General features: G+C 39.6%; 1 protein-coding gene across 13 annotated transcripts in view; it reads right to left on the bottom strand.

The window, feature by feature from the left end:
- The window catches only part of ZNF521 (zinc finger protein 521), a 268,270-nt gene that overhangs the window by 22,316 nt on the left and 219,222 nt on the right, over positions 1–26,732 (bottom strand). For 8 of the 13 annotated variants that reach the window (XM_043539709.1, XM_043539714.1, XM_027819389.3 and 5 more), the window contains 3 exons: positions 16,065–16,130; positions 6,897–7,028; positions 4,045–4,160 (listed from right to left, as the gene is read on the bottom strand). The exons of 1 other annotated variant lie outside the window; for it this stretch is intronic. In XM_043539709.1, the coding sequence (XP_043395644.1) occupies positions 4,045–4,160; positions 6,897–7,028; positions 16,065–16,130 (314 nt within the window). The remainder of the gene's footprint in view (positions 1–4,044; positions 4,161–6,896; positions 7,029–16,064; positions 16,131–26,732) is intronic. 4 more of the 13 variants (XM_043539713.1, XM_043539712.1, XM_037892727.2 and 1 more) reach the window with 1 other exon arrangement.

The raw sequence follows: 26,732 nt of genomic DNA, 5'->3' as shown, positions 1-26,732 counted from the left end.
GAAGAGAATGGGACCATATGAGAAGGGACACAGTCCAGAAGGAAAAAAAAATTCTAAAAATACCAAATCCAGCCCCCTGTTAAAAGCAGCTCTACAGTTGAGTTTGTATTCTGAGGCATGCTGAGGAAAAAATAAGAATAATAAACAATAACAATATTTTAAATTTCCATAGCACTCTCTATCCGAAGGCTTCAAAGCACAAACACTAATGTAATTAACAAATCACTACCCTTGTGATATAGGTATTACTATCCCCATTCTACTGATGGAGAAAGTTTGGTACAGGGTGGTTAAGTGACTTGCTCAAGGTCCCACAGAAAGTTAGCACACCTGGTACTGGAACCCAGCTCTCCTGTTTTCCTGTCATCTGCTCTAACAACTTGACTCTGCTTGCCTACAAAAGGCTAAGACCATCGTTTTCAAATTTGGGGCCTATGTTTTGAAACGTGAGTCCTTATTTAGGTACTTAGCCACAACCTTAATGGGGGCTGTGGGTGTTCAACATCTGTGGCAATCAGGTGTTTTTATGTAGGTTCCCAACTTTAGGCACTTATGACCTGATTTTCTGAGGTGCTGAGGACCTACATCTTTCATTGACTTTAACTGCAGGTACTCAGGACCTCTGAAAAACAGGCCATTAAATTTGGAAACTTTGGCCTAAAGCTTTTAATGTTAATTGGATTTCAGCCAGGTTTCCTTTCAAAAACTGACAAGTTATTCCCCACTGCATATTGGCCTATGGGGCCTACAAAGCCAGTATCTGTGCCCCACCCCCTCATCTCTTGATTCTGGGGAACTAGAAAGGTCAGAGATAATCTCTGATTACATTTTTAAAATAATTCAAAGCCTTTTCTTTGTGAGAACATTCTTGAAAGTGATCTTTTAGATATGCAGGAGCCTGGCCATTGCGCACCCCAAAGATAAGGTCTGAGACCTTGAATTTAACTTGATATTCTATGGGAAGCCCTTGTAGGGAGAAGGGGTCATTTTGATGTGCTCACAGTTGTCGGTGTTGCTGAGTAGATGAGCTGCAGTGTTCTCCACTATCTGGAATTTCCTAAGGTACATGACATTGCTGTACTGCAGACGCGGGACAGCAGAGACATGTAAAACTGAGGCCAGGCCATAATCCACGAGTATGGAACAAAGACTCCTAGCCACCTGTTTCTTGCCTTAATTTCCATACCTGTAAAGTGGGGGTATTTACCCACCCCTTGGGAAGGCTGGGTCAATTAATTAGATAATGTTTGCAAAGTGTTAAATAAATGCTATGATTCCCAGAACGCACACAAAATCCTTTCTGACTGGGCCTAATGCCCAGGAACCCCAAGTTATTTTGACAATTATCACTTGAAAAACTTACAGACCACAGGACAAGCAACAGTGCTGCACTTCTACTGGAGGCTGGGGCTGGTCTGACCGCCCCGCCCCGCCCCCACATTTAAACAATCTAAAATGAGTCAACTAACCTGCCTCAGAGAGTCCTGTTGCCCATCCATCATCAATAAACCTAGAGCCGACCTTGGGCGGGCCATAGGCATAACACAAAAACCGTGGACACGAATTGGTTACCTTTCTTTGGTGGGGACTAGGAAGCCACAAAAAATTGTTTTGCAAGCCCATCCAAATGGCTAATGCCAGCTAGGCATAATCCAACAGTCCAGCAAAAAACAATGCCAGGGAGGGGAAATTGGCTGAGGTGGGGGGGGGGGGGGGGAGAGGGGAGGAGGGGGAATCTTTTTAATAGGTTTTATCTCCTTTTATTAATAATACAGCACTGGGCTACAATAATGATAGATTTATCACTTTTCTCATTAATTAAAAGTTCAGTACTGTGGGTGATGGATATAAAAAATGTTAGTTATAGTTATTCAGACAAATATAGCCATATACTCAAATCTCAGGTACTGGAGTTCTTAGGCCGTTAATACTGGGAGGTGTATATACAGCTTTATGACTGTCTAGCTTGCAACTGGTTCGCTCATCTGATGTTCAGATTGATATTTTTAATTTAAAAAATATTAAAAGGTTATTTCTGAAAAATCCAGACTGCATTAAGCATGCGAGTACTATTAAAGTGTTATGTTTTAAATGAATAAATAGTTTTAGTTAAATATTTCTTCAATTTCAATTCATTTTACAAGCGTAAAAATAACAGACAGGCTTTAGGATCCTGTAGAACCCTTAAATCTGTACCAGTTACCAACCCGGCGGCCTCTTCAAGCATACTGTTCTAAGTCCATAACAGAAGCTTTAGATCTCCTTCCCCTCTAGAGGAATAAAGTATCCCCCAAAAAGTTAAAAGCAGGTTCTTCCAGTCACATCAGAGCAACAAAGACTTTTAAAACCTGTTTCTGAACAAAAGAAGAATGCTTTTGGCAGGGGAGGGAGAAGAAAGGTCTGTTGAGATTATTAAAATTAAGGTCTGTGTTTTTCTGTGAAGGCTACAGAAGCTATGCCAGTTATTAGATTAATAATTAGAAAAGCAGCACTGTCCAAGGATGGAAGTGAAGATGGTTTGACCTGGACATGAAGGGAAGAGAGTGCTCATGTCTGGGGCTAAATCAGAGGCTTTGCCAAAACCAGAACAATGCCACCTTCCCCTATCTGTCCCTAGACTGATTCCAGCAAAAGTTGGGACACTGAAAATTAAGGCTGACATTCCAGTTTCACACGCAGTACGGTTAAACTGTACAGGCACACCCCCCCCCCCCCCAAAAGAGAAATACAACTTCATAGATCTCAATATCCAATTCTCATACAACATATTGAGGCCCAGTGTAAGCTCTCAAAATCTAATTTCTTTTCCCACATAAGAAATAATTCATACTGTCATCCTGAGTATTAGCATTAAGTTTTAAATACATTAACATTACAATAATTGACATACTAAATGAGCACACACGCCCTCCCTCCCCCCCGCCTCTTATTTCAAACGACAAAGATAAATCTAGCTCTGGTCAAAAGTGAACTAAATTGAGGAGGCTCAGTTAAGCTTCTTACAGACAACAGTCCATGTTATAAAAACTATAAACACCTTCAGTATAGTGCTTTGCACCACACTCTTCAAAAGAAGAACATGCAGAGTAAAAAATAACACTACAGTAGAAATATATTTTCTTTATGTCATCAGCACTGACCCCTTTTAGCAAATGGAGATCCTGGAAGGTTGACTTCCAAACACTCTTCTGATAATATTCAAACGTGAATTAAAATCGTTAATGAATATTTGGTACTCTATTCTTCTGATCTTTCTAAATGTGACAAGTCATTTCAGGAGTACTAGCAATGTAATGATCCTTTCCAAGAGAAAGAGAGCAGCTAAATTAGCATATAACCAGGCATTCTTTGACCGAAACTTGTTTTCAGAAGGTATACAAGATTTATCCCCCCTCCTCCTGTCCTATTCTTCTCCAACAATAAGAGAATTCTACTGACCCTACAGACAGTGTACAAGAAGTAGAAGACAATGAAATCTTCATATAACTAATTTTATCTGAAGTTTAATATTTATGGGAGGGTGGATTGACTAGCAGCTGGACACGGGTACAGTACGCTACTGCATTCTATAGCTTACTCTTCTTTCATTCTCACCTTCTTATGCTAGCTCTTTCTTGCTGACTGCCAGAAGGAGAAGAACACACAAGCTTCATTTTCATTCTTCTATTCACTGGCTGTTTTGGGTGCTAAATAGGAATGTAAGCTGCTCATTTCTCTCCTTTCCTCCCTTAAAATATCAAGAACACCAATTCTGAAACACTCTTGATCTCCACCAAACTACGAAGCAGGAGTCCAGTGGTTGCCCCTACTGTCTAGGTTTAAACTAGCAAGTCAGATGCTCTGTTACTGATAGCTCTTACAAGTGGCATGAAATGCTACTCATGTGAGTTATACACGAGGTTTTTTGTGCTCTCTGTTATTTCTTCCTCTGGCTCCCCCCAACCCATACTGAAGAGCAAGGAATGCAATGAGCCCAGCTACAGAACACATTTGTTCAGTACTGCTACAGCCCATGAATCCAAGTCCTCTTCATGAACATGGTACCTGCAGCTCTGTTTGGAAGAAGAACTTCTGCGGACACTGCGTGCAGTCGTAGATCTTGTCTTCTTGTCCATGGGCTGAGAAAATATGCTGCTGCAATTTGTTTGCTTGAACAAACACTGAAATGTTAAAACAACAGTGAGCTTTTCATTATTTAATTTCACAAGTGGAAAGTCATTTGTAAGCATTTCGCCATTAATGCACAGTAGTTCCAAGAGGTAGAATTAAACTGGTACACTGTAATTTCACATTATACTGTTGCACTAATAGGCGCAACCAACACTATTCATCTACACAGTGAGGTCCCAATTTTTTTTAAAAGGCATTGTACTAAATGTCTGGCAAAGAGACCCCCCCCCCCCCAGAACAATCAATATAGTTCAAATATAAAGATTTAGAAATGCCATTTTCTCTTACAAATTATTTTAAAATGAACTGAAGGTCACCAAGCATACTATCTTGAAAATGAACACACATGAAACTTATTTCCTAGCAACCAACAGGTCTGGAAAGCGTAGGTTCCAAAGCCCCGCTTACTGTATTTGCCTACTGTTAAAGCTAACAAACAGTTCTGTATTTAAATGTGTTAATGCTAAAAATTATATCCCACAGCTACAGTGTGGCAATGTCTATGAATGTGAAACAGAACTGCAGGTAAATTCTCTTTGGATACTTTAAGATCAACTCTGCCTACACACTGAATGCAAGGGTTTCAATAATATAAACATGTTCAATTTTAATGACTACAAAACAAGGCCCTAAGACTGTGTAACAGTTTACCTAGGAGACATACTATTAATAATTAAATTGTATATGCCAGAGGCAGTGTTTGGGTTGGCAGCACTGACTTCTGATGGATGCCTGGTGCACTGTGACCTAAAAAAGTTTGCATCTACAATATTAATCTGTATAGGCAGAAAAAGAATTTATTAAAGATGTTGGCATTTGACTTTGACTCCACTCCTAATCATTAAAATTATTCTAATTGCAAGGCAACAAAAAATATTAGAATATTGTTCTTGTGAGTCATACATTTTAATCACATTTCTCATTACCTTAAAAAAAACTGCTCAGATTCCATTTTCCATATAAAACGTATATTGGTGATTTTTAGTTCTTGTTAATATTCTAGCAAGACATACTGAAATAATTTAATAGCACATTGCTAAAAAACCACCATTGTTTACGATTAATGCTCTGTGTCTATTTACCCCATCAGCAAAAAGGAAAAAAGGTTTCACACAGATTGGAATTGACTTATCTCCATACTCCTTAACACATTTTCCAAGGCTACTGGCTCAAACATTAAAAGATTATTTTTTATCAGGGATCTTGCTCACGTGGAGAATCACCAGTGGAGACCCTTTACAGATGCTAGTTTGTATACTGCATAAAACACCCCCCAAACTTGTTGTCGTTAAACTCTTGGAATCCTTAGACACACAATATTAGAGTAAAAGAAAATCAACTCCTTACATATGTGTACACAAAGCCAAGGAAAAAACTCCCGTACAATCAATAATAAAACCAAAAGACAAAGAACTGCCTCACTGAAAGAATTATTGAACGCAGATGCCTAACAGGCAAACTGTTGAAGGCAGAACTATACACAGACTCAGACAGGACTATGGCAAGCTGTGCAGTGAAAATGAACTATATATTTTTAAATTTTATAATTCAACAGGAATATGTAACCTGAATAAAGTGAGGTAATAATCAGTGCCAGCCACTCTATCTGCAAGATGAAAAATTCAACTTTAATTTTCTTTTGCAGGGTGTACTTAAGTTTTATTGGGAGGGGAGCTGCCAAACAAAGAGGAATAAAATGAAGGTATTAAGGGGTCTATTTGCCTATCAATGCACAGGCTTAACGCACATTAATGGAAAACAGAAACCTTGAATGGCTTCCAAGATTAGCATGCTATTGATAGAAGAATACCCTAAGTGTGTTTTATCATGTTTTCCTATAGTTCTGCAACAGTCTCAGATTTTCATTTTATAAGCAAATTATGCATTTATGATACCTATTAACACTTGTGTTTTAGGGTGTAATTTTATAAAACAGTCTGCTAAAAAAAAAGGCCTACTGCCCTTTAAAAAAAAAGTCTGTGTGCATCCTTTGAATGTGTTCTCATTTTCAAGAACAACTGGGGGTAAGTTTTATCCACCATTTTTATGTCCCTCATTATAGGTCAAATCTTGTACTCCTCAGTCCTTCTAGGCCAAGCCATTCTCTCAGCTGGGTTTATACCAATGCATATCTATTGACCTGAGAGGAACTAAAACCAGATTTAGACCTGTGTCACTGACAGCAGAACTGGGCCCTGTGTAAGGAGTGCAAAATTTCCCCAAAAGCAAATTATGAAGGTTCTCCTTTTCTAGTGCCAACAACTAAATTAAACGGGAGCATTACTGTTGGTCCAAAGGAGAACACTGCAGCATGCTTTCTGGGCCAAAGCCAGCACTCCTTACCCAAGTTCTGCTCTCATTTACCACATTTTCTATAACTGGACAGCATGTATTGATGGTAATTTTCCCCCTTGGCAAGTTTAGAACATGACAGTGACGACACCGAGGTGTATGAATGTAACAATCAGTTTTGCAATTCTAAAAATACAAAGTTCTGATAAATAACTTTGAAATGCAATTCACGTAGATGCATGCCTGACCTTCCATCAAGCCTGATTTTTTAAACAGTTTCTAATCAATATTACTAATGAGCACAAGTCTAATATTGCATCTCAAAACTGACCTAAAGTCATAACATGACATAAATCCTGAGGGCCATATAAATGAAAGCTCTGTATGCATAGGCTAAAGGCATTACAGGGAATGTACTGATCCCATCCGCCTACCTGTAAAGCAGACTGGACATTTGAAGGTGCCCCCCATTCCTTCAAAGCTGTGTTCTATCAGGTGGCACTGAAGTTTGGCAGGAGAGTCAAATGTTTGATTGCAGAGTTTACATTCATGGTTCAATCCTTCGTCTGGTGGAGAAATCAAAAGGAAGGTGAAATTCATCATGGATATTACAAAGTGCCAAGTCCAATATGATCTATGGATGGAACAGTTTTTTGTTTATCTAGTCCTGATAAACCTGCTGCCCCTAAAATCTATGGCTTCTGAAATGTTCTTCATCTGCAAGGTTTAAGAGCATAAAAAACATACAAAGCCAAAGATTTGGTACATATAATTGTCATTGGATAGAAATGCAGATGTATCAGATTTCACTAAGAAACTAGCTCTGGGACAGGGAACATACATCCCTAACAAACCCACCCAGTCACAAATGCGTATATTTCCAAAGGAGTGCACAAGGAATTACATGTTTGGCGTCTATCAGCAAAGATGAGAATTGTATGCTTAAATGATCCTTCTTCCACTCTGCCTCTCAGTGGTATTCCCCGCAGCCAGCATGACAATGCATAGGCTTCAACCACAAACCAGTGTTTTATAACCTCCTATATAACTCCCCACTCCAGTTTTCCCTTCTCACTCCAGCTCCTGGTTTCTCTTGCAGACAGCCACCAAACTCATATCAATTTTTATAGGCTCTCAACACCCTTTTGGATAATCATAGATTTTTTTTCCTTTACTCATTATTTTTCCTAGAGGCTCAGAAGCCCCTCACTCTTCCTTGACATAGGCTTTCCTGGTAGTATCACGTGGCCTTAAAACCCTTCCCACTGCTACCTACAGGTTCCCCATGCTTTCATCCACAGGCATCGCTCCTAGCTTTAGGCAGTGAATGGCTGTCCTACTTAGAAAGAGCTGCTAAGTAAGATGCGGCTTCCAGCCCTTCTGCAGAGGGGTCAATTCCCACAGCACAGCTTAGAAAAGGTCCTTCTGTATGTCACTAGTGTGTTACACAAATAACATTGATCTAGCAGGTAAATACAATATTTGATTACTAAAAATCAAACAACATCACACAGCTTGGCAACCAACTAATCTCTACAACATTTCTTAGGTGAAAAAATGATTTAGGAAAGCCCTCTCTCTATCCCAAATATATAAATGTCAAACTGTCTACCTGCTGCTTAATACAACACTGACTAGAGTGATTAGTAACCCTAATGACCAACATGCCAGGTTGGTAACTGCTGTCGATAGTGAATAGAACACACATAACACACACAAGCTTTTTTGTTTGTTTAATTCTATTAGAAAATTCTTCGAATTAATTTAAAGAAAACATGTCATGGAACCTGTAAACTGAGTGGTGTCACACAGTCAGTCTCTCAACCTAACCTTTAATAACTAACCAGAACTGAAATAATTTCAGTTGTATGCCTGGTGTTTTTGTTAGGCTGAATTTCTCTGAAGGCTAAATTCAGCCTTGGTGTAAGCAAGGGCAAGGGTAAGAATTTGGCGGGGGGTGGGGTGGGGCAGGGAATAAAGCATAACTAAGCTACTCAGGACATTCTAAATTTTAAAATTTCCTAAGAGGAAAAGTCCATTGTGTATTTGGGGCTGTAGCAAATTCTTCTTGAATATAATTATCTAAACGGTTTATGAATTCTTCATATTGAGAAGATTCATATTGAGAAGGTGTAGAGCAAAACCTACAAAGCCATAAGGATTACACTTTATGTTAGGGGTTCTCTCAGTTAAGTAATCAGCATTAATAACATAGGCATGCACATAACTTTGTTTTTCCAACATGATAAAATCATGTTTTAAACTTAGCTGTGAATATAGAAACTTTTGGTCCTATTCTGGCTCTTTAAAATTATTGCTTATATGCTTCTCTTTCCCCTTCTTCCTTCCTGTCAGTCATCATGCAGCATGATAGGGATTCACAGGGATAGCCAGGCACACAACAACAAGCAGAGTTTTAGCTTTTCCCATAGCAATTTGTTTTTGTTCTTTACAAAGTCCTGTATTAAAACACTGCTAAATTATCCTATCTAACATCACCCATTGAAACAGTGATCATAGTGTATTGAAATTGCTCATCTACCTGGGGAGACTATATATGCTAGGGTCAGAAGATCATAACTTGCTTGTGCACAATTTTCATGTATCTAACTACACCGTGATCTGTGCCTGGTATTCTATCAAAAATTGATCCAGAAGCCTAGTACATAGTTGGGAAGGGGGGAAGGAGAGGGCTATCTGAGCTGCGTGACATCTTTTATAAATCAGTGTATATAAATTAATAAATATTGACCCCAAAACATCTTCCATCCTCAGTGGGGATGCTCAGTTTTAGTGGATACTCAAGAAGCTGCCTAGGTTTTTCATCCTTCTGCCAACACTGCTAACCCTCTTTAGAGTCTGTAACCACTGTTCAAAGATAAGCCCTGCCGCATCTAATCACCACGAGGGTGGGCAAGAAGCCAGAAAACATCTGTTTGGAGGAGGAGGAAAATTGTTTAAAGGCAGCAGCATGCACAGAACTCAGCCACCAAGAGGACCGGAGAGGATCTCTCTGTCCCAGCCCAAAGGCTACCATGATGGAGGACAGCTGTGTAAACACAGCAGGACAGGGCCAGAAACAGTAGCCAAAGTACAGGGCACCCTGCCCAATACCGGACAATTAAGAGGTATGGTCAGGTGTGATGCACGTTTTACAAGGTACTCTCTCACAAACAGGCAGGCTCCAGCGGTGGATGGTGCTGAAGAAGAACGTATACTCAGCAGCCTCACACAAAGCTGGTGCTTCCCTTTCTGAAGATCCTGAACTGGCATTCTCCATCCCTCCCACACTAGGAAACAGGTATTGTCATATTAGATCTGACCAACCATTCACCTAGCCAGTATCCTTTCTCCGACACTGGCCAGTACCAGGTATTTCAGAGAAAATCCCAATAATGGACAATTATGCACTAACAATCCGATGGGGGAAGTTTCTTTGTCAACCTGTCCATGCTGATGTACAGACTCACAGCAAGTGGGACAGCGGGAGCTCATCCCTGGCTCTTTCACCCATCAAGGTGAAAATAATCAATGCCAAGCCTTGAAACACAGAGTTAGCATTGGCAAATTAATGGTGCTAGTCATTCTAAATCACAAGCATCCTGAAGGGAAATTTCTCAAAACATTCCAAGGGGATATGGATTCCTGAATTGAGATACTGGGATACAGAGAAATTCAAACAGGAATGGGGTTATGGAATTTTCCTTGCATGGTCCACAATAATTATCTTAATTAAACATGGCAAAATAGGTAGAAAGATATGAATTCTGATTTGAAGAATATCTAATTTTGGCTAATACAGTGTTTTTACTTGTTCAAGAACAGCTGGTCCCTGTTAAAATAAGACTGTTATATTTCCAGTATCCCTGAGATCTGTTGGTCACAAACATTAAAATTACTTAGCCAGCTTTATATTGCTAATTTCATTTTCCTAAAGGCTTATAAAAAGGGATTAAAAAGTTCACTTCACCCATTCACCTCTGGCAAATGGGTAACTTCCCCAGGCAAGAACCATCAATGTCTGCAGAATCTAAGCTTTCTGTTCAAAAATAAATGTGCCTAGCCCTTACACTTATGAAGATCACATTTAAAACATGAACAACTTTGTTTTCTTCCTACGTCTGCAGCTTTGGGATTTTCTTTACATGTGACAATTTTTTCACTCCAATTTTGACATAAAACTCACCCTGTGCTCCACGCCTGGAATAAATGGCAAATTTCCACTTATTAAATTCAAGAATGTGAGATGGGCATTACTTAAACTTAAGAGGAAGGAACATAGTTAGCACATAGCACTGGATTAGGAGTCAAGAGTTCTGGGGTTTCCCAGCTCTGCTACTGACTTATTGTGTGGCCTTGGGCAAATCAATTATTCTCTCTGCTTTAGATTATCCATCAATAAAACAGGTATAGTAGTTTTTACCTAACTCTCCAGGGTGTTATGAGGTTACTTAATTAGTGACTAATTATGGCTTTTAATAAGACTACCATGACAGAGGAGGGGCTCTGCATTAATGCTAGATCCTAGAGGCATTCTAGCACAGTGACTGCTGAGACACACAGAAGACCTCTGGAAACACCAAGGGAGCACACATCAAGGTGATCGCTGCCTTTCAAAGGTGCAGTGCGTGTGTGTGCACGTGCAAACACTGCCCCCCTCCACTTCTACTGGTTTTGGTGTGACAGGTAGTGCAGAGGAGGACTGGGTCATTGCTCTGTCCTGCCCTACTTCCTGTGGAGAATTCAGTAGTGTCACTAGTGCTGTACCTCCCTCTGGTATACAAGAACAGGCTGGGGTTGTGGACGCTCCTTGTGGAGGTATAAGGTAGGGAAAAAGGGAGTTGGAAAGATTTCTTGAGCCTTCTTACATAATTGTGCATGGCCAGCCACAATCTGGCTCTTATTTAGCAGGCGATTTGCTAAGGCACTACAACAGTGCATACAGTATTATATCATTAATAAAATAAAGGGCCGGTGAAATGCCACATTTTCAGTTTACATTTGGGATAAATCTGAAATGCAATGGAGTGCCAGAATACAGTCCAAGAGGTCTTCTTCCCCACACGAGAGAGCTGCTATACTTCGAGTAAGAGTGTGTGTGTGTGTGGGGGGGGGGGTGAGGGAGTGCTCAACAGCTTTAAAAAATTCAATCAAAATAATCTTCTGCTCTTTAGAAAGGTGGCGGCTGACAGTAATTGGAAAATACTGTCTGACTCATTTATTAAAGTGAGATTCAGAGTCAATTGATTTAATAACCATTAGAATATTCTATTAAGGGTATAATAGCTTGGCACAGCCCTATTTTTTATGAAGAGTTATAGGTAAGAAATAAGCAATGCTATGGAATTCTAGGCAACCGCTTATATGGATTAAATTTAGAATATTGCTTGCAACACAGGTATTAAAGCACCAACTATCAGGAGGAGGAATAGGAAATACATTCCAGTGCAAACGAGTTAGCTGAACAATGAGAAAGAAATTAACCTATAATATAACACCTACACTTTTCCAAATCAAACGGAAAACCGTACTTTGCAGTCCCTGGTGTTGCACATTGCAAAACAAGTCAGTATGTCCTTCACGTTATAGATCCAATAACTCCATAAGGGAGTTAAGAACAAAGTGCCCACTGTATATCACAAAACTGAGATTTAAAAGTGCACCTACATGGTTAAGGTGTGAGGTAAGACATGGTTAAAGCCTAACAACATCAATGAGGATGGCTTACCCAATGTTGGAAGATAATTTAATTTGACGCATGCAGAATCTCCGGCTAAGTAAATTATTTCCATTTATAATCTTTACTCAGACGATACATAAATGTAAACATGAATAAATTCCAAATAAAAGTGTGTAATATTCATATAAATATTTAATATTTACACAAATATTAAATGTTTCAATGGATGTAGGCAGATTGGAATTGAGGTGCAGCCCATTACCTTAAGCAGCTAACTTGATAACCAGCTATAAAAACAAACAACAAAATCCATCTTGAAGCTGAACATACACTCACATTCAAAGCTGTAGGCTATCTGCTAAAAATCCTCTCTCTTACCATTCAACACCTACATCTGCTAATTTGTTACTTTTATTCCAGAGAAAACAGATAAAGTTGTAACATTCTGGCTGTTCAGACCCCATCAAAGTTCTGAACTCCACACAGAACTTATTTCACTGAAGACAGTGACATTTCAATATAAACTTTAAACAAGGGAAGCAGCCACTGTGTGTCCCAAGTTTATGCTTTTTTCTTGTCAAAAAACCCCCAAAATCTAGTGTGGCTACAAGCAAATTGTTCAGTGGTTGACTCACATGCAGTTGTTAAGTTGGTAACCACTGGGGGCCCCCTTATATTGTCCGATCAACACTATAGCCACCACTGAAAACCAATTTGTATCAGTTTATAAGTAGGACTCTCTCTCATTCACCTTCCAGGCTGTCCAGAAGGGTCCTTCTGCCTCTTACTTTGACTGAATCCATCAGCTAAGGTCCAAAGATATAAACTCCTCCTGGTAAAGCTCCTGATCAAAATAGGAGTAAACTCTGCCCTCTGCATAAAACACAGGAACCAAATGGCCTGAAGTTCCTGTAATTTTCCAGCTCAAAAGTGTGTACAGCTACAGTGTGTTTTCTTTTTTAACTAAGCAAACTATGCCCTAAACCAATTTCTTCCCCTTCACCTTGCTTCCCCTCTTCCCTGAGTTAATTTCACAGCACACATTTATAAGCCAGAGGTCTAAGGAGTAACGAAGAAATGGCACAGATGACAAAGCTAACCCCTTGGCTACAACAGCTTGTACTAAAAAACAGAGTAGAAAAAATAAGCAGTACTGCATTGTAATTTGCAATGCATATGTCGACCCAATTGTTTCTTAGTTTACATATTTGTGTCACTGGTGCTTCTTTTTTAATGACAATGTGCAGAGTTCACAACTGCTACACAAATACAAAAGTGTCTGAGTTTTGTTACAAATAATTTCACTGCTATTTCAAACCCAGCTAGTAACTGTAATTCTTAAGCCCCTGCTATAAAAAAGAACTTCTAGTGTTCAAATACCAGGTAGGCCTTTTCTCCACCTGGTTAAAGAAGACACAATTACTCTATAAAGACTTGATGCTGAACTGAACATTGCCTGATGAATTCTAGCATCATGCTTATCATTTCTCCCTGATTGAAATAGAGCTTCTGTCATTTTTAATTTCTCAAGCATTATCATGCCACCCGCCCCAAGACAAAAACCACAATCCACCAAGGTGTTAATTCTGAAAAGCACAGGAGTAAAGCGATAAAGAAATAGATGTACTAAAGCCAAAGGATACAGCTGGAATTTGCTGAAAGGAAATGTTTACAGCACTGAAAGAACTGCCACTGAAAAAAATCTAATAAAAAGTCTAAATGAAGTCCCATCCTGTTCTGCTACGCTAGGAGCATAGGGTCTGAGTGGGCGACAGAATTACAATCAGGAATGTCCTGTCATATTCAGGAAAGCTGATCACTTTTCTCACACTGTTTGGGGGGGTGGGGGGAGAAAGGACTTTATGACCTTCTCACCCCTTTCTTCATCATAATATAATAGTGCCATGCACTAACATCACTGAAGTTAGGGCTGTGTCAGGGTTGGCATTTATTCTCAGTCCAATTCTAAATGAGTCTGTGACTTTGGTCATAAAAAGTTTGCTCAGTGTGGAAACCTGGCATGCATGGTTCCATCTTGGGTGACATTTCCCCCTCCCTTTCCAAATAAAAAAAGAGGATATTTAGGGCAAGATTGTGCCTACCTGTGAGTGGGTACATGGGAGGGAGTTGGGGCAAAGATGTAAGGAGCCTTCCCCACTTTATGCCCATGCTTAGCAGTCATGCAAAATCCTAGTCCTGTCATCCACGAGTCACACAGGCAATCTTAGCCCTCCCAAATGGGGCGAAGAAAGGCAGGGCAAGGCCAGGCTATGACTCTTCCCCCTCCTATGTATGTTGGCCCTTGGAGCTGTACCAGTACTGGAGAGGAGAGAACATGTGCATTGGACCCTGTAAAATGGTGGTGCTGGGGCACTCAGGCTTCAGCTCCAATAGTGCTCCCAGAGGCATTGTGCAATATGGCCTATTCTATGGCTAAGGAACACGCAGCTTTTTGTAGAGTATTGCTAATGCACCTTTGAGGAACAGCCACTAGGAGAAGGGTGCTGATGGAGCAACAAGCACTAGAGTCCACCTCCTCAATTAAAGCAAAAAGTTTATCTCTCCAGGGCCAGATTTTGAAATTAACTCTGCTTAAGGGAAAGCTAGTCTGCTGCATCTCTCACTCCACTGTATTTCTGTCTGAAGCAAGGGATGCATTTCACTTCACCAACTGTTCACCTTTTTGCTTGGTTGCACTCACTTTGGCTGCATGTAAGTGAATTCTTCTTACTACAAGTGCCTTTAGCACTGTACATTGATTAAACCCCCAAATGCCTAACCAATCAGGTTGGTTAAAATAAAAAAGGATTCATTCCATATCTAACAGTCCTAGCTTCTTAATAACTCTCATATTTTCATCTCAAGTAAGAAAGATTTCCACGCAGCAAATGCCCTTTCCAGGCATCTGGCTACTAGGAGAGAGTTCAAGAATTCAGCAACAGAGTTAGTCATCATGTTATGGGACACAATTTGTTACTTCTTGCCTGTAACTGCACCAGGAAAAAGGTATTTAGTTTTTTTTTTTTTTTTTAAATCTGCGTTGCATCACATAGCATGTACACATTACAAGGTTACACAACATCATTGCTATGCAGCCTCCTGTGACATGGCATATTCTGCAAATAATTTTCAAAATGTTTTCTCCTTGCTATTAGAAGAAATTAAAAGCACCATTAAGAAAAAGCTGTAGTTTCTGAGTTAGTTGTAGCAGTACGAATCATTCAAATGTACTTCTAGCTTAACACTACCTCTTCAAAATGCTCTATGAGCATAAACCAAAGACTTAAAGAGACTGATCTGGCAAATGCCTGCACATTGGAGTAACTAACTCAAATGAGCAGTCCTCCTGGTTTACCTGAAACTGTTCATGTGAGTAGATAACTCAGAAATTTGCAAGGTCAGGCCTTTTAAACTGAGGCACGGTAAATGACTGATCCTTCTCCCATTGAAGACAATGGAAAATCTCTCACTAAATTTAGCTGGAGAAGGATCAGGCTCTAGATAATTTGTACAAGGCCACAACACAATCAGGGTCAGTCAAGATTAGAATTTTGCAATTCCTTGCTCTCAATCCTGTGCTGAGGCCATATTTCTCCCTGAAAAGAAGTTTCTTGTACCAACCTTTCTATAGTAAAATAAAATTATAATTCGAACTGTTCAGAGACTGGCTGGGCAAAGTACTTATTAACAATTTAATCAAACCATGGGGAAAAAAAACTAATAAAAATGTCACATTTGTATTCAGAAGAATTAAGAACAGAGTAATATAAGTCAAAAACTTTTGGCTTTTATTATTGTGCATTCATTTTGAATGTGATTTTTTTTTTCTTGCTGTGTTGGATGTAATTTTTTGTTGTTGTTGTTGTTCATGCTTTCTGCTTGGAGAGGTAGCTTTCTCTGTTGTTTGATGTTAAATACCTACTAGTAATGCCCACCCGTCTGGGACTTCTGGAACTGGTGGAAGTACAGGTATATCTACCTTCGAGTACTGCACAAAAAAAACACAAATTGGTAAAATTGAAAGAGGATATTTCATGCAGCATAAACTAAACGCAACCTGTTGTAAAGTTAGGTCTACAGGGAAAACATCTTCTAGCACTGAGACAGTCGAATAGTCAATATTAATTCCACACAGCAGTGGACTAGCAGCACGAGCTATGTACCGTACACAACTCTCATCAGGTATTTTTTGTTCTGAGTGTATAGCAAGGTCAGGGCCTTCTTTTTTTGGCACAAAGCCACTAGTTGTCTGAAGGAGAAAATCACTAAATGCTGAAAAGCCGTTTATCCAAGATGCAAAGATCAGCCTGCTTCCTCTTAGAGACAGAGAGAGAGAGAGAGAGAGAGAAATAGACTAGAACAGGACTTCTTTGCATTTCTGAACATTAGAGATACCTAGAATGAAAAGTATTACACTTCCTGCTATTTAATTATATGAAAAGCCAGGCACTGTTGACAATTTTTTTCAAAGCTGAATGCAGTATGAGAACTGTTGCTTACTGACTTCTTGTTACACATGTAAAGGACCTTTTGAAGAAGTGAACAGCAGTAGCTGGAATACTGTTTTAGAACTTCAACCTCCTGCCCTCTCCACCACCCTGTCCCCTACAAAAATAGGAGAAAAAAATGTGGAATGGACACTTGAGGCCCTCAGAGCTGTGCTTAATTTACACTGGAACGGGGCTTTTAAACTAAACTCTTTTCTCCTAGCCCAACTGAACCAGTTTGAAGAATTTTTCTTGTTCAGAATATTATTAAAATGATATAGTTCCACTTAATGAGGTGTAACCTTTGTATTTTTTTAAGTCTAATTTAGTTGCTATTTTTTTGTTTAGGAAAATATGAGAAAGCTCAATTTCAGCTTGATTTAAGTTTCACATATTTTTGTATTTGATCCCATTATACAGTAACATAGGCAGCTTTCGGCTCCCCTGACAAAAAGGGCTAGAGTCTGTTCTCACTTACAACACTGTAAATCTGATGTTACTCTAATGGCTACATGGATTTACACTGGAGAGCAAAATTGTCCCCAAACAAACTGAAGGGATCCCTGCATTGAAGAGTTTCCCAGTTTCTTGAAAAGACATACAATAATCAGGGCTGATTCACTTTTTCTTATGGTATATGTAGTACACTGCGTTTGTGATCTTTGTGAATTTATGGCTTCAGGCTGGCCGTTATTTAAATATATATTTATTTAGGACCCAAACTATAGCCCCTCCATAGAGCAGTCATCTTTTCCCAATATTCTGCCTACCAAGAAGCAGAGTTTAAGAAATACCCAGGAAGCTCCAAAAAGACAGAAATAAACAGAGAGGGGACTGGAGGGGACAAAAAGCATAGAAGAGGAGGAACACAAAAGACTGCAGAGAGGAAAAGGCAGGTAAAGGTTAGGGAATGGGCGGGGGGGGGGGGGAATACTGTAGACAGGAGGAGGAAGGGAAGAGGTAAGTGGGAAAAACAAGGAGCCACTGTAAAGGGGTGGGGTGGCATAGAAGGAAAGTCAACAGAGAAGAAGAAGGAAAATGGAGCCACAGGCAGGAAGAGTAGATGTGACAAGAAAAGCTTGAGGAGAAGAGGTGGAGAAGGAAGAAAAGAAGAGAAGTGGGGACAGGGCAGAGAAATCCTGGGGGTCGGAGGGAAGGGAAGATGCAAAAGAAAATCTTGATTTGATCCACATTCAAATTTTATTGGAGAAACGCTCAAAAGCATTCATCTCCGGACAGAAGTCTGGCAATTTACTGCAGTTCCAATGGCAATAATGATAAATGCATTTTTTTAAAGCCAAATGGCTCAAGCAGCCGACAATGTTACCGCTACTTAATTAATAACAATAAGCAATTAAAGAGAACAGCAGGTTACAACTATAAGGCATCAAAATATATTAGCAAAGGAAAAAATACATCACAGTTATGAGAAAAATAAATGTACAGTCTTTGAGGCCAATGTACATCCTCTCTTATGGGTAAAACTTGTAGAGCCAGAGAAAAATGTAGCATGGCATTAAACTACTATGAGGTGATTAACATCACACCAAAACCAAATAATACTTCTAATGCTCTGAGGAAATTTGAAACGTGATATGAAAAACATGACTGTAACAGCAAGAGAGAGTTTGCTGACCACTATATGGCATTAAACTTTGACTGAGAAATACTCTAATAAATAACTTACAAGACTGCATTTGTTGGCTCACATATTTTCAAAAAGGTCGACCGAGTTTTTCTTTTTCTTGTTAATTTAAATAAGGAGAAGGGGTGAGAAAACAGCAAAGAAGGATATAAGAGGAATCAAAACCACTTGTGGGGTAAAAAGACATGGGGTTCTTACTCAGGGTGGGACCATGACCCTTCCCTTCTCTGCACTGGCATTCGGGGACATCTCCCGGACATACGGCCATCTCACTGAAAAATATTGCCCACTCCCCTCCCTTTTCAGATGCTGCTGCCATCGCAGCTCCTTGCAGCCCCCTGTTAATGCTATGCAATCATCTAGCAGGTGATGCTCATAGAGCCATGCAGTTAGCTTATGCTCCCACCCTCACCAGGCCAGACACTAGATGGCTGGAGTGGAAGTGCCAAGGCTGCTCCCAACCTTGAGAATTCTGCATGGTACCACAATGCTTTTGTTTAGCCTGCCAACCATTGTTTAGGTATTAGCCCTACACATTGGTGTATAGGAGCTAAATTCCACCCTCTGCTGCACAAGAGGGGGAAGACATTGTTTGGAAACCTCTTCTTCCCCATGCAAGCAGCAGGACACGGTCTCTCCACAGCAATCACAAGTAGTAGTAAGAAGGACAGACAGCTACTTCATTGGCCCATGCACCACATTCCCCAGTGGGCAACTAACTCCCCAGCCAGATAGTGAGTATGCTGCACTCAGCGGCAAGTGCTAACTGGCTGCAGGTAGGATCGTACTTTGCTTCTGATCAGGAGAGCAGCAAAGTGCACTGCACAGCACTTCCTCTTGTCCTACCATGAGAAATCATTCCCCGGTTGGCAGAAGTCCTTTTGCAGAGGACACAGTGGGCAGCATCTGTGCTCTCCATAGCTGCCTTGGCCAAAATAGGATGTAGCTCTCGTTTAAACTAGGCAGTCGGCATTCATTAGCAATGGTGGGGGGAAGAATCCGACAAACTATATCAAACACCCTTAACCCACTGCACAACTACTGTGATCCAGCATCTCCAAAAGTTGGAGGCTGGAATCAATACATAGTCTCCACTAAACTATCTATAGGCATAACAAGGGGCTGGGGATAAATGGGTGCTTCTCCACTCTCTCATGTACACTGGGGGGGGGGGGCGGGGGGAAGAGGGGGGAACGGAGATCCTTGCTACAAAACCCTATACTGCCCCACAGTCTGACAGATGATCCATAGTAGTCAGATACACACATGAAAAGGCACATTACAGTGAAAACAGTATTGCCAACACCAAACACTCAAAAATCATGAGTCAGGCTCCCAAAATCATGAGATGGGCTTAAAAATCATAAGATTTTAAAACAATAATTCACATTGAATTCTTTGCTTTGTGGATTTGGCATTTTTAAGTATCAGATTTTCCAGCCTTTCTCTGTAACCGCAAGGACTAGAAATTTGTCCCCCCTCTTTGTTTTTTTCTAAATGAAAGCTGAGATTCTCATGTATTCATATGACTCCAGGGACTAGGCTTTAAGCAAAACACTACATATCATGAGACTCATGATAAAACCGTGAGTTGGAAACACTGTGAAACCTTGTTTAGCTGAATGAAATGGGGGACACAAAATTAATTCAGATAAATGAGGTTTTGGATAAGCAGGGGACTAGTTAGTGATGTTTAATACACATCATGGGACATGACCTCATTACAGATAAGGTACGTTAGCCTCTGTGTGTGTGTTTCATAGTAGATGTGCCATTGTCACAACAAATGAAAGCAAAACTGTTCTAGTCCCCGATCACTTATTTTTGTGTTTCCATATGCACCCTACATGAGCCTAAAGTATAATTAACACTGCTGAGAAGCAGCAGCAACAGTGGATAAGTCTCATTACAACAGTACTCCCATCATAACAGAAACACAAATGTACTAGTTATCGTAACAGTGTTACGGTAAGTACACCTTTGCACCAAATCATCAAAACTTAGTGGATGGAAAGGGGAAATGATGGATTCTTGATAAGATTTTAGTCAGCGAGAAATAATGCTGCCGAAGTGTAAGAGTAGGACAGTGGAGAGAGACAAGTGAGGATTTGTACTAATTTAATCAAGAATCAGAGGCCAATAATTAAATATAGCCATCCTTCTTACAGAGCTATTCCTGATGTTCCCATCTGCAAAGAACTAAAACACAGTAAAACCAAACCAAACAAAAATACCCTGATAAAATATTTCTAAGGCTATAATGCAGAATTATAAAAATGTTTTGGGCACAATACATTTTTAATTTCTTTACGATAAATTTTTTTAAGACCTGCACAAGTTCATTCAAGCTACTATTTAAAAATTTAAATATTGTATACTCTGACTATATAACAAAGACTGGTTCCATGGCATTTTATTTTTATTAAGAAATAAAATCTCAATGTCAAAAAAAGATATTTAGCAACATATCTATTTAACTACTGTGATCTTTTTCTCTCTGAAAGCCTTGGGGCCATCACCTACAATGTTTAAAACCACCTAAGACTCTCCATCAGAAAACTTGAAGTCTGCAAGTAGCTAGAACTCATCTCCAAACCTCCTTACTTGTTTCCTTCACCTTATATAAGCCACAACTTTTAGTTTGTTAGAGGCTAGAGGCAAGCAGAGGGCTTTAACACAAAGCATGTTTGAACAACAGAAGTGAGGTAAAGGAGGACTAGTCATTTTCTGAAAAATTGGGGCATTTCAGAAGCAAAATCAAAAACTGGTAAAGAGAGTAAGATGCCAACATCATTTGCTACCCTACTTATTAATTAAACCTGTCAGAACCAGCAGGCTTTGTCAAATGCTTCTATGAAGAAAAGAGTTAGTCCTATATGATACTGATGTTAACCCTGTAATATTTTCATTAATAACAAATAAAAGGGTTTGTTGCCGCAATTATGTTTTGTGAAGGAGGAGAAAATGAAGTACCAAACCTTAAAATAAAAGGAAAATAGTACAGTAGAACCCCAGAGTTCCGAACACCAGAGTTCTGAACTGACCAGTCAACCACACACCTCATTTGGAAACAGAAGTACACCAACAGGCAACAGCAGTGCAAAAAACAAAAAAGCAAATACGATACAGTACTGTGTTAAATGGAAATTACTAAAAAAAAATAAAAGGAAAGCAGCATTTTTCTTCTGTATAGTAAAGTTTCAAAACTGTATTAAGTCAATGTTCAGCTGTAAACTTTGAAAGAACAACCATAATGTTTTGCAAATAAATCTGTTAGTCTTTAATGTGTCACCAGACGCCTCGTTGTTTTTGTGGATACAGACTAACACGGCTACCCCTCTCATAATGTTTTGTTCAGAGTTATGAACATTTCAGAGTTATGAACACTTCCATTCCCGAGGTGTTTGTAACTCTGAGGTTGTATTGTATGGAAGAAAAGTGTACTGGCCCCAACACTTCAACTAACCACTAAAAGGCAGTATTCAGTGCCAACATGTAACAGACCAGAAAGAACACCTTTTAGAGAGACAAAGAGACAGAGGTGAAGGTCGAACACCAGAGATCTGGACTGAGTATCATCCCACCAACACCTCTCAATCATTAAATATACACAATTGAACAAGAGTCACATGTACACATGTGAAAGAAAAAAGTCTGAGAGTGAGCTACAGCAGCCAGAGTCTGTCTATGCATCCTACAACACCAGTATTGCTAGTAAAATAAAGAAACTATACTGAAGCTCTGACTTAAAATTGGTAAAAGCTAGGGCTGTCGATTAATCGCAGTTAACTCATGCGATTAGCTCAAAAAAATGTACTGCGGTTAAAAAAATTAATCGTGATTAATCGCACGATGAAACAATAGAATACCAATTGAAATTTATTAAATATTTGTGGATGTTTTTCTACATTTTCAAATATATTGATTTCTATTACAACACAGAATACAACGTGTACAGTGCTCACTTTGTATTATTTTTGATTAAAAAGTGTTTGTACTGTAAAAATGATACACAAAAAAAATAGTATTTTTCAATTCACCTAAGACAAGGACCGTAGTGTAATCTCTATCGTGAAAGTGTAACTTACAAATGTAGATTTTTTATGTTGCATAACTGCACTCAAAAACAAAACAATGTAAAACTTTAGACCCTACAAGTCCACTCAGTCCTACTTCTTGTTCAGCCAATCACTAAGACAAACAAGTTTGTTTCCATTTACGGGAGATACTTGTGCCTGCTTATTTATAATGTCACCTGAAAGTGAGAACAGGAGTTCGCATGGCACTTTTGTAGCCGGCATTGCAAGGTATTATGTGCCAGATATACTAAACATTTGTATGCCCCTTCATGATTCAGCCACCATTCCGAAGGACATGCTTCCATACTGATGATGTTCATTAAAAAAACAGTGCATTAATTAAATTTGTGACTGACCTCCTTGGGGGAGAATTGTATGTCCCCTGCTCTGTTTTACCCGCCATATATTTCATGTTATAGCAGTCTCGGATGATGACCCAGCACGTTGTTTGATTTACAAACACTGCCACTGCAGATTTGACAAAATGCAAAGAAGGTACCAATGTGAGATTTCTAAAAATAGCTACAGCATTCGACCCAAGTTTTAAGAAACTGAAGTGCCATCCAAAATCTAAGAGGGACCAAGTGTGGAGTATGCTTTCAGAAGTCTTAAAAGAGCAACACTCAGATGCGGAAACTACAAAACCCAAACCACCAAAAAAGAAAAACAACCTTCTGCTGGTGGCATCATCATCAGATGATGAAACTGAACATGCATCGGTCCGCTCTGCTTTGGATCGTTATTGAGCAGAACCCGGCATCAGCTTGTACACATCCTCTGGAATGGTGGATGAAGCATGAAGGGACATATTTATCTTTAGCGCATCTGGCACATAAATATCTGCGACGCCGGTTACAACAGTGCCATGCGAACGCCTGTTCTCACTTTCAGGTGACATTGTAAACAAGAAGCGGGCAGTATTATCTCCTGCAAATGTAACCAAACTTGTTTGTCTGAACGATTGGCTGAAGTAGGAGTGAGTGGACTTGTAGGCGCTAAAGTTTTACATTGTTTTATTTTTGAACGCAGTTTTTTTTTGTACATAATTTGACATTTGTAAGTTCAACTTTCATGATAAAGAGATTGCACTACAGTACGTATGTTAGGTGAATTGAAAATACAATTTCTTTTTTTTTACAGTGCAATTATTTGTAATAAAAATAAATATAAAGTGAGCACCGTACACTCTGTATTCTGTGTTGTAATTGAAATCAATATATTTAAATAAATGGTATTCTACAGTGTGATTAATTGTGATTAATTTTTTTAATCGCTTGACTGCGCTAGTAAAAGCATGAAAATGCTAAGTTAAAGTTATCATTTTGTCCTTTGCTCACTGTGATGGTAACATATTACATCATATACAGTATGTTACCCCAGATCACATTCTGCTCTCTGCCCACATCAAAACTTCCACGCAGCAGGGCAAGTCAAGTAGCTGCAGAGTTAATTTTTACCTTTATTTTCATGAAAAGCTCATATTAAAGGGAAACAGTTGCACTGTCAAGATTTGCAGAGACCCCCTTACCCCAACAGAACAAAATTAATCAATGCTAAGAGATAATATAAGAGTTCATTTACAACTGCGTGTATATATGTGTGGGTCTGTGTGTGTGTGTAAAGGAGGAGGTGAGTGTGTGGAGCACATTACACATGGAGCCATGTTGATAGCTGACGATCTTGGCCTTCATGTTATGTAACTTGCAGTACACACTTTAGGAAAGAAATGTTTAAAAATATACAGTATGAGTGAGATTTTCAAAGACAAAAGGCAGTTAGGTGCCTAACTCCCACTGATTTTCAGTGGGAGTTAGATGCTTAACTGCCTTTTGTGCCTTTGAAAATCTCCCCCAATGTTGTTTAATTGCCTGGAGTTTAAAATAAAACAATGCTTCTTCCTTCCCCTCCCTCCAAGTCTCCTCACTGCTTTCCCTCAAATATAAATAAAAAGCTAGATCTGCTCCACTACATTTGCTTGCATTAATTGATGTTAAAGAAGTCTGTTAAAAATAAAGCCCAGCAGTGACATTTTTCCTTGCTAAAGCACGGTAGCAGCACATTACACACATTACAAAAAGGTCCCCTGGTAGGCTTGTGAAGTTCCACTCTGGCAGTAAAAGGCATCTACTGTATGCTTGCTGATTTATTTATTTATTTTTAAACAGAATGTGTCACAAAACCAGGGAAAACTCACCTGCTCAGTGTCTGGGCTTTAATACTGAATGGAGGAACTGGTTGCACACCACACATTTTTAGGATTATCTTTACCACTGGTAAATGAGACAGTCAAGCCAAAGTTAACTCAGTCCCAGTTTGGCGTTTTCAATATGGTTTAATCCACATTGTCTTTATTTACCGCAAGTATTGGATTGATTTGGGGGTTTTGAGAGGTTCCAGAAAACATAGCATTTCATGATCAAGGCTCCCACTTGTACAACAATTTAATTATTGGCCTATTAAACTCCAAAAACATAAACCATTTACTGAAACAACTAGTAAGCAACTAATCTAACTCTGGGTTACTAAAGGATATGCTCTAAAAATTATTTAGGGGAAGTTCTACGGCCTGTGTGTTATTCCGGTCAGACCAGACAATCACATTGATCCCTTCTGGCCTTGGAATCCATGAAGATATACACCCTTCCTCCAATGAATCACCAGCTCCCCTGGTATAAAAGATTCTAGGAAAACATCTTGAAAAGAAGTACACGGTTGCAACTAGCTAATGATAACTCAGGGAAGGTGAGCTCGGAAGCTGAACAGGGACTGGAAGGGTTGCTAAGATGGGTATGGCCAATGGAATATGAATAGAAACAAAGGTCTCAAGCCCTGCAATGTACTGAGCACTCTCAAGATATGCAAAGCCTCCTTTTTCTTCACATACTCTCCATGGGAAATGGCATCATGGGTGCTCAGAATTCTGCAGGGTGTTTTTAGCACCTGCAGGCTTGGGCTCCAAATCCTGTTCATTGTGCTTACTTTGCCAAGTCCTAAGTCCCCATGAGGGCAGAGTTAGGAAGAACTTTGAAGGTGATTACCCGAGGCTTAAATTTCATGCGTTTTAGTGGATGAGAAGTCAGTGGAGGGATTCAAAGAGACGAGTAACGTGATCAGATTGATGCACAGGAAGATGAGTTCAGTGGCTGCACCTTGTTTGCACTGAAGAGGGGTAACGTGAGTGTTTGGGAGGCTAAAGAGGAAGATGTTGCTGTAGTCAAGGCAGGATATAATATGGACCTAGATACAAGATCTGGTTGTGGATATGGAAAGAAATGGAGACATCCTGGAAATAGTCAGGAGGAAAAAGCAGCAGGAACTGGACATAGCTCAGATATGTGGGTTAGTGGAGAGGTGAGTCAAAAACAACAGAGAAGAAATATTGACAGCCCAGCACCAACCGGTATCTACTAGTTATTATTATTTATTTCTGGTAGTGCCAATGATATGCTAGGCCATTTCTAAACAGATAAGAAGACACGATCCCTGCTCTGAGGAGCTCACAACCACAAGATAAAGAGACTAATGAACAAAGGATGTGAGGGTGGGTTATGAAATGTATACACTTATGTTAACAAAATAGTCATGCAAATATATTTTTTAAAGGATACAGAAACTATTCCCAAATTACTCCTCAAGCTTGTCATTAAGTCAGCAAGTTTCCCACAGGCATCCTGGCAGGAATGAGTCTCCAGGAGGAATTTGACAGTGGAGAAAGTAATGCCTTTTACATGAATCCAGGGATTCTTCCCTCACCCACGCATGGGGTGCAGCATATGCGAAGCTGCCAAATGACTTCTTTCAAATAAAAGAAGAAGGGCTAGATTTTGAAAAAAACTCACTTTCATTTTACACCAGCAAAATAACTGCAAGTGTGACTGGGTACATAAATAAGGGTCAGGGTCACTGTGGGTGCAAAACTGAGACCCAGAAGGAACTTAGATTCTAAATCTATCCCCATATCATCTCCAAAGAGACTATTTCCCATAGCATCTTTTACAGTGGCGATATCATGGTGATCGGTGCTGTGGGAATGCCATTGATTAGCATGATGGATGGGAGAGAAACTGCCATTTGCATGTCATGCTGACATAGCACTCCCAGCGAACAATCCCATTCCCTGTGGCCGATGAAGCACTGGGAGGAAGTGAGTGGAGGAAATGGATTGATGGTCAGAGGTCAGTAGAAGTATAAAGAGAGAGGAACAGCTCACTTTGTGATAGCACATTCCTTGCAAAACTGTTTCAGAATGAATATCCAGATCCTCACCTAGTGTAAATCAGCACAAACCCATTGAATTCAATGGAGTTTTGAGGAGTTGGCCTGTAAAGGGCTAGAGTCTAAAGCCAGCTTTGGAATCTCTTGCCATTGCTGGCTATTAT

Source organism: Chelonia mydas, chromosome 2, assembly GCF_015237465.2.
Source record: "Chelonia mydas isolate rCheMyd1 chromosome 2, rCheMyd1.pri.v2, whole genome shotgun sequence".
Classification (NCBI taxonomy): Eukaryota; Metazoa; Chordata; order Testudines; family Cheloniidae; genus Chelonia; species Chelonia mydas.
Note: the sequence above shows the minus strand (reverse complement) of the source record. Positions and strands in the feature narration are given on the sequence as shown.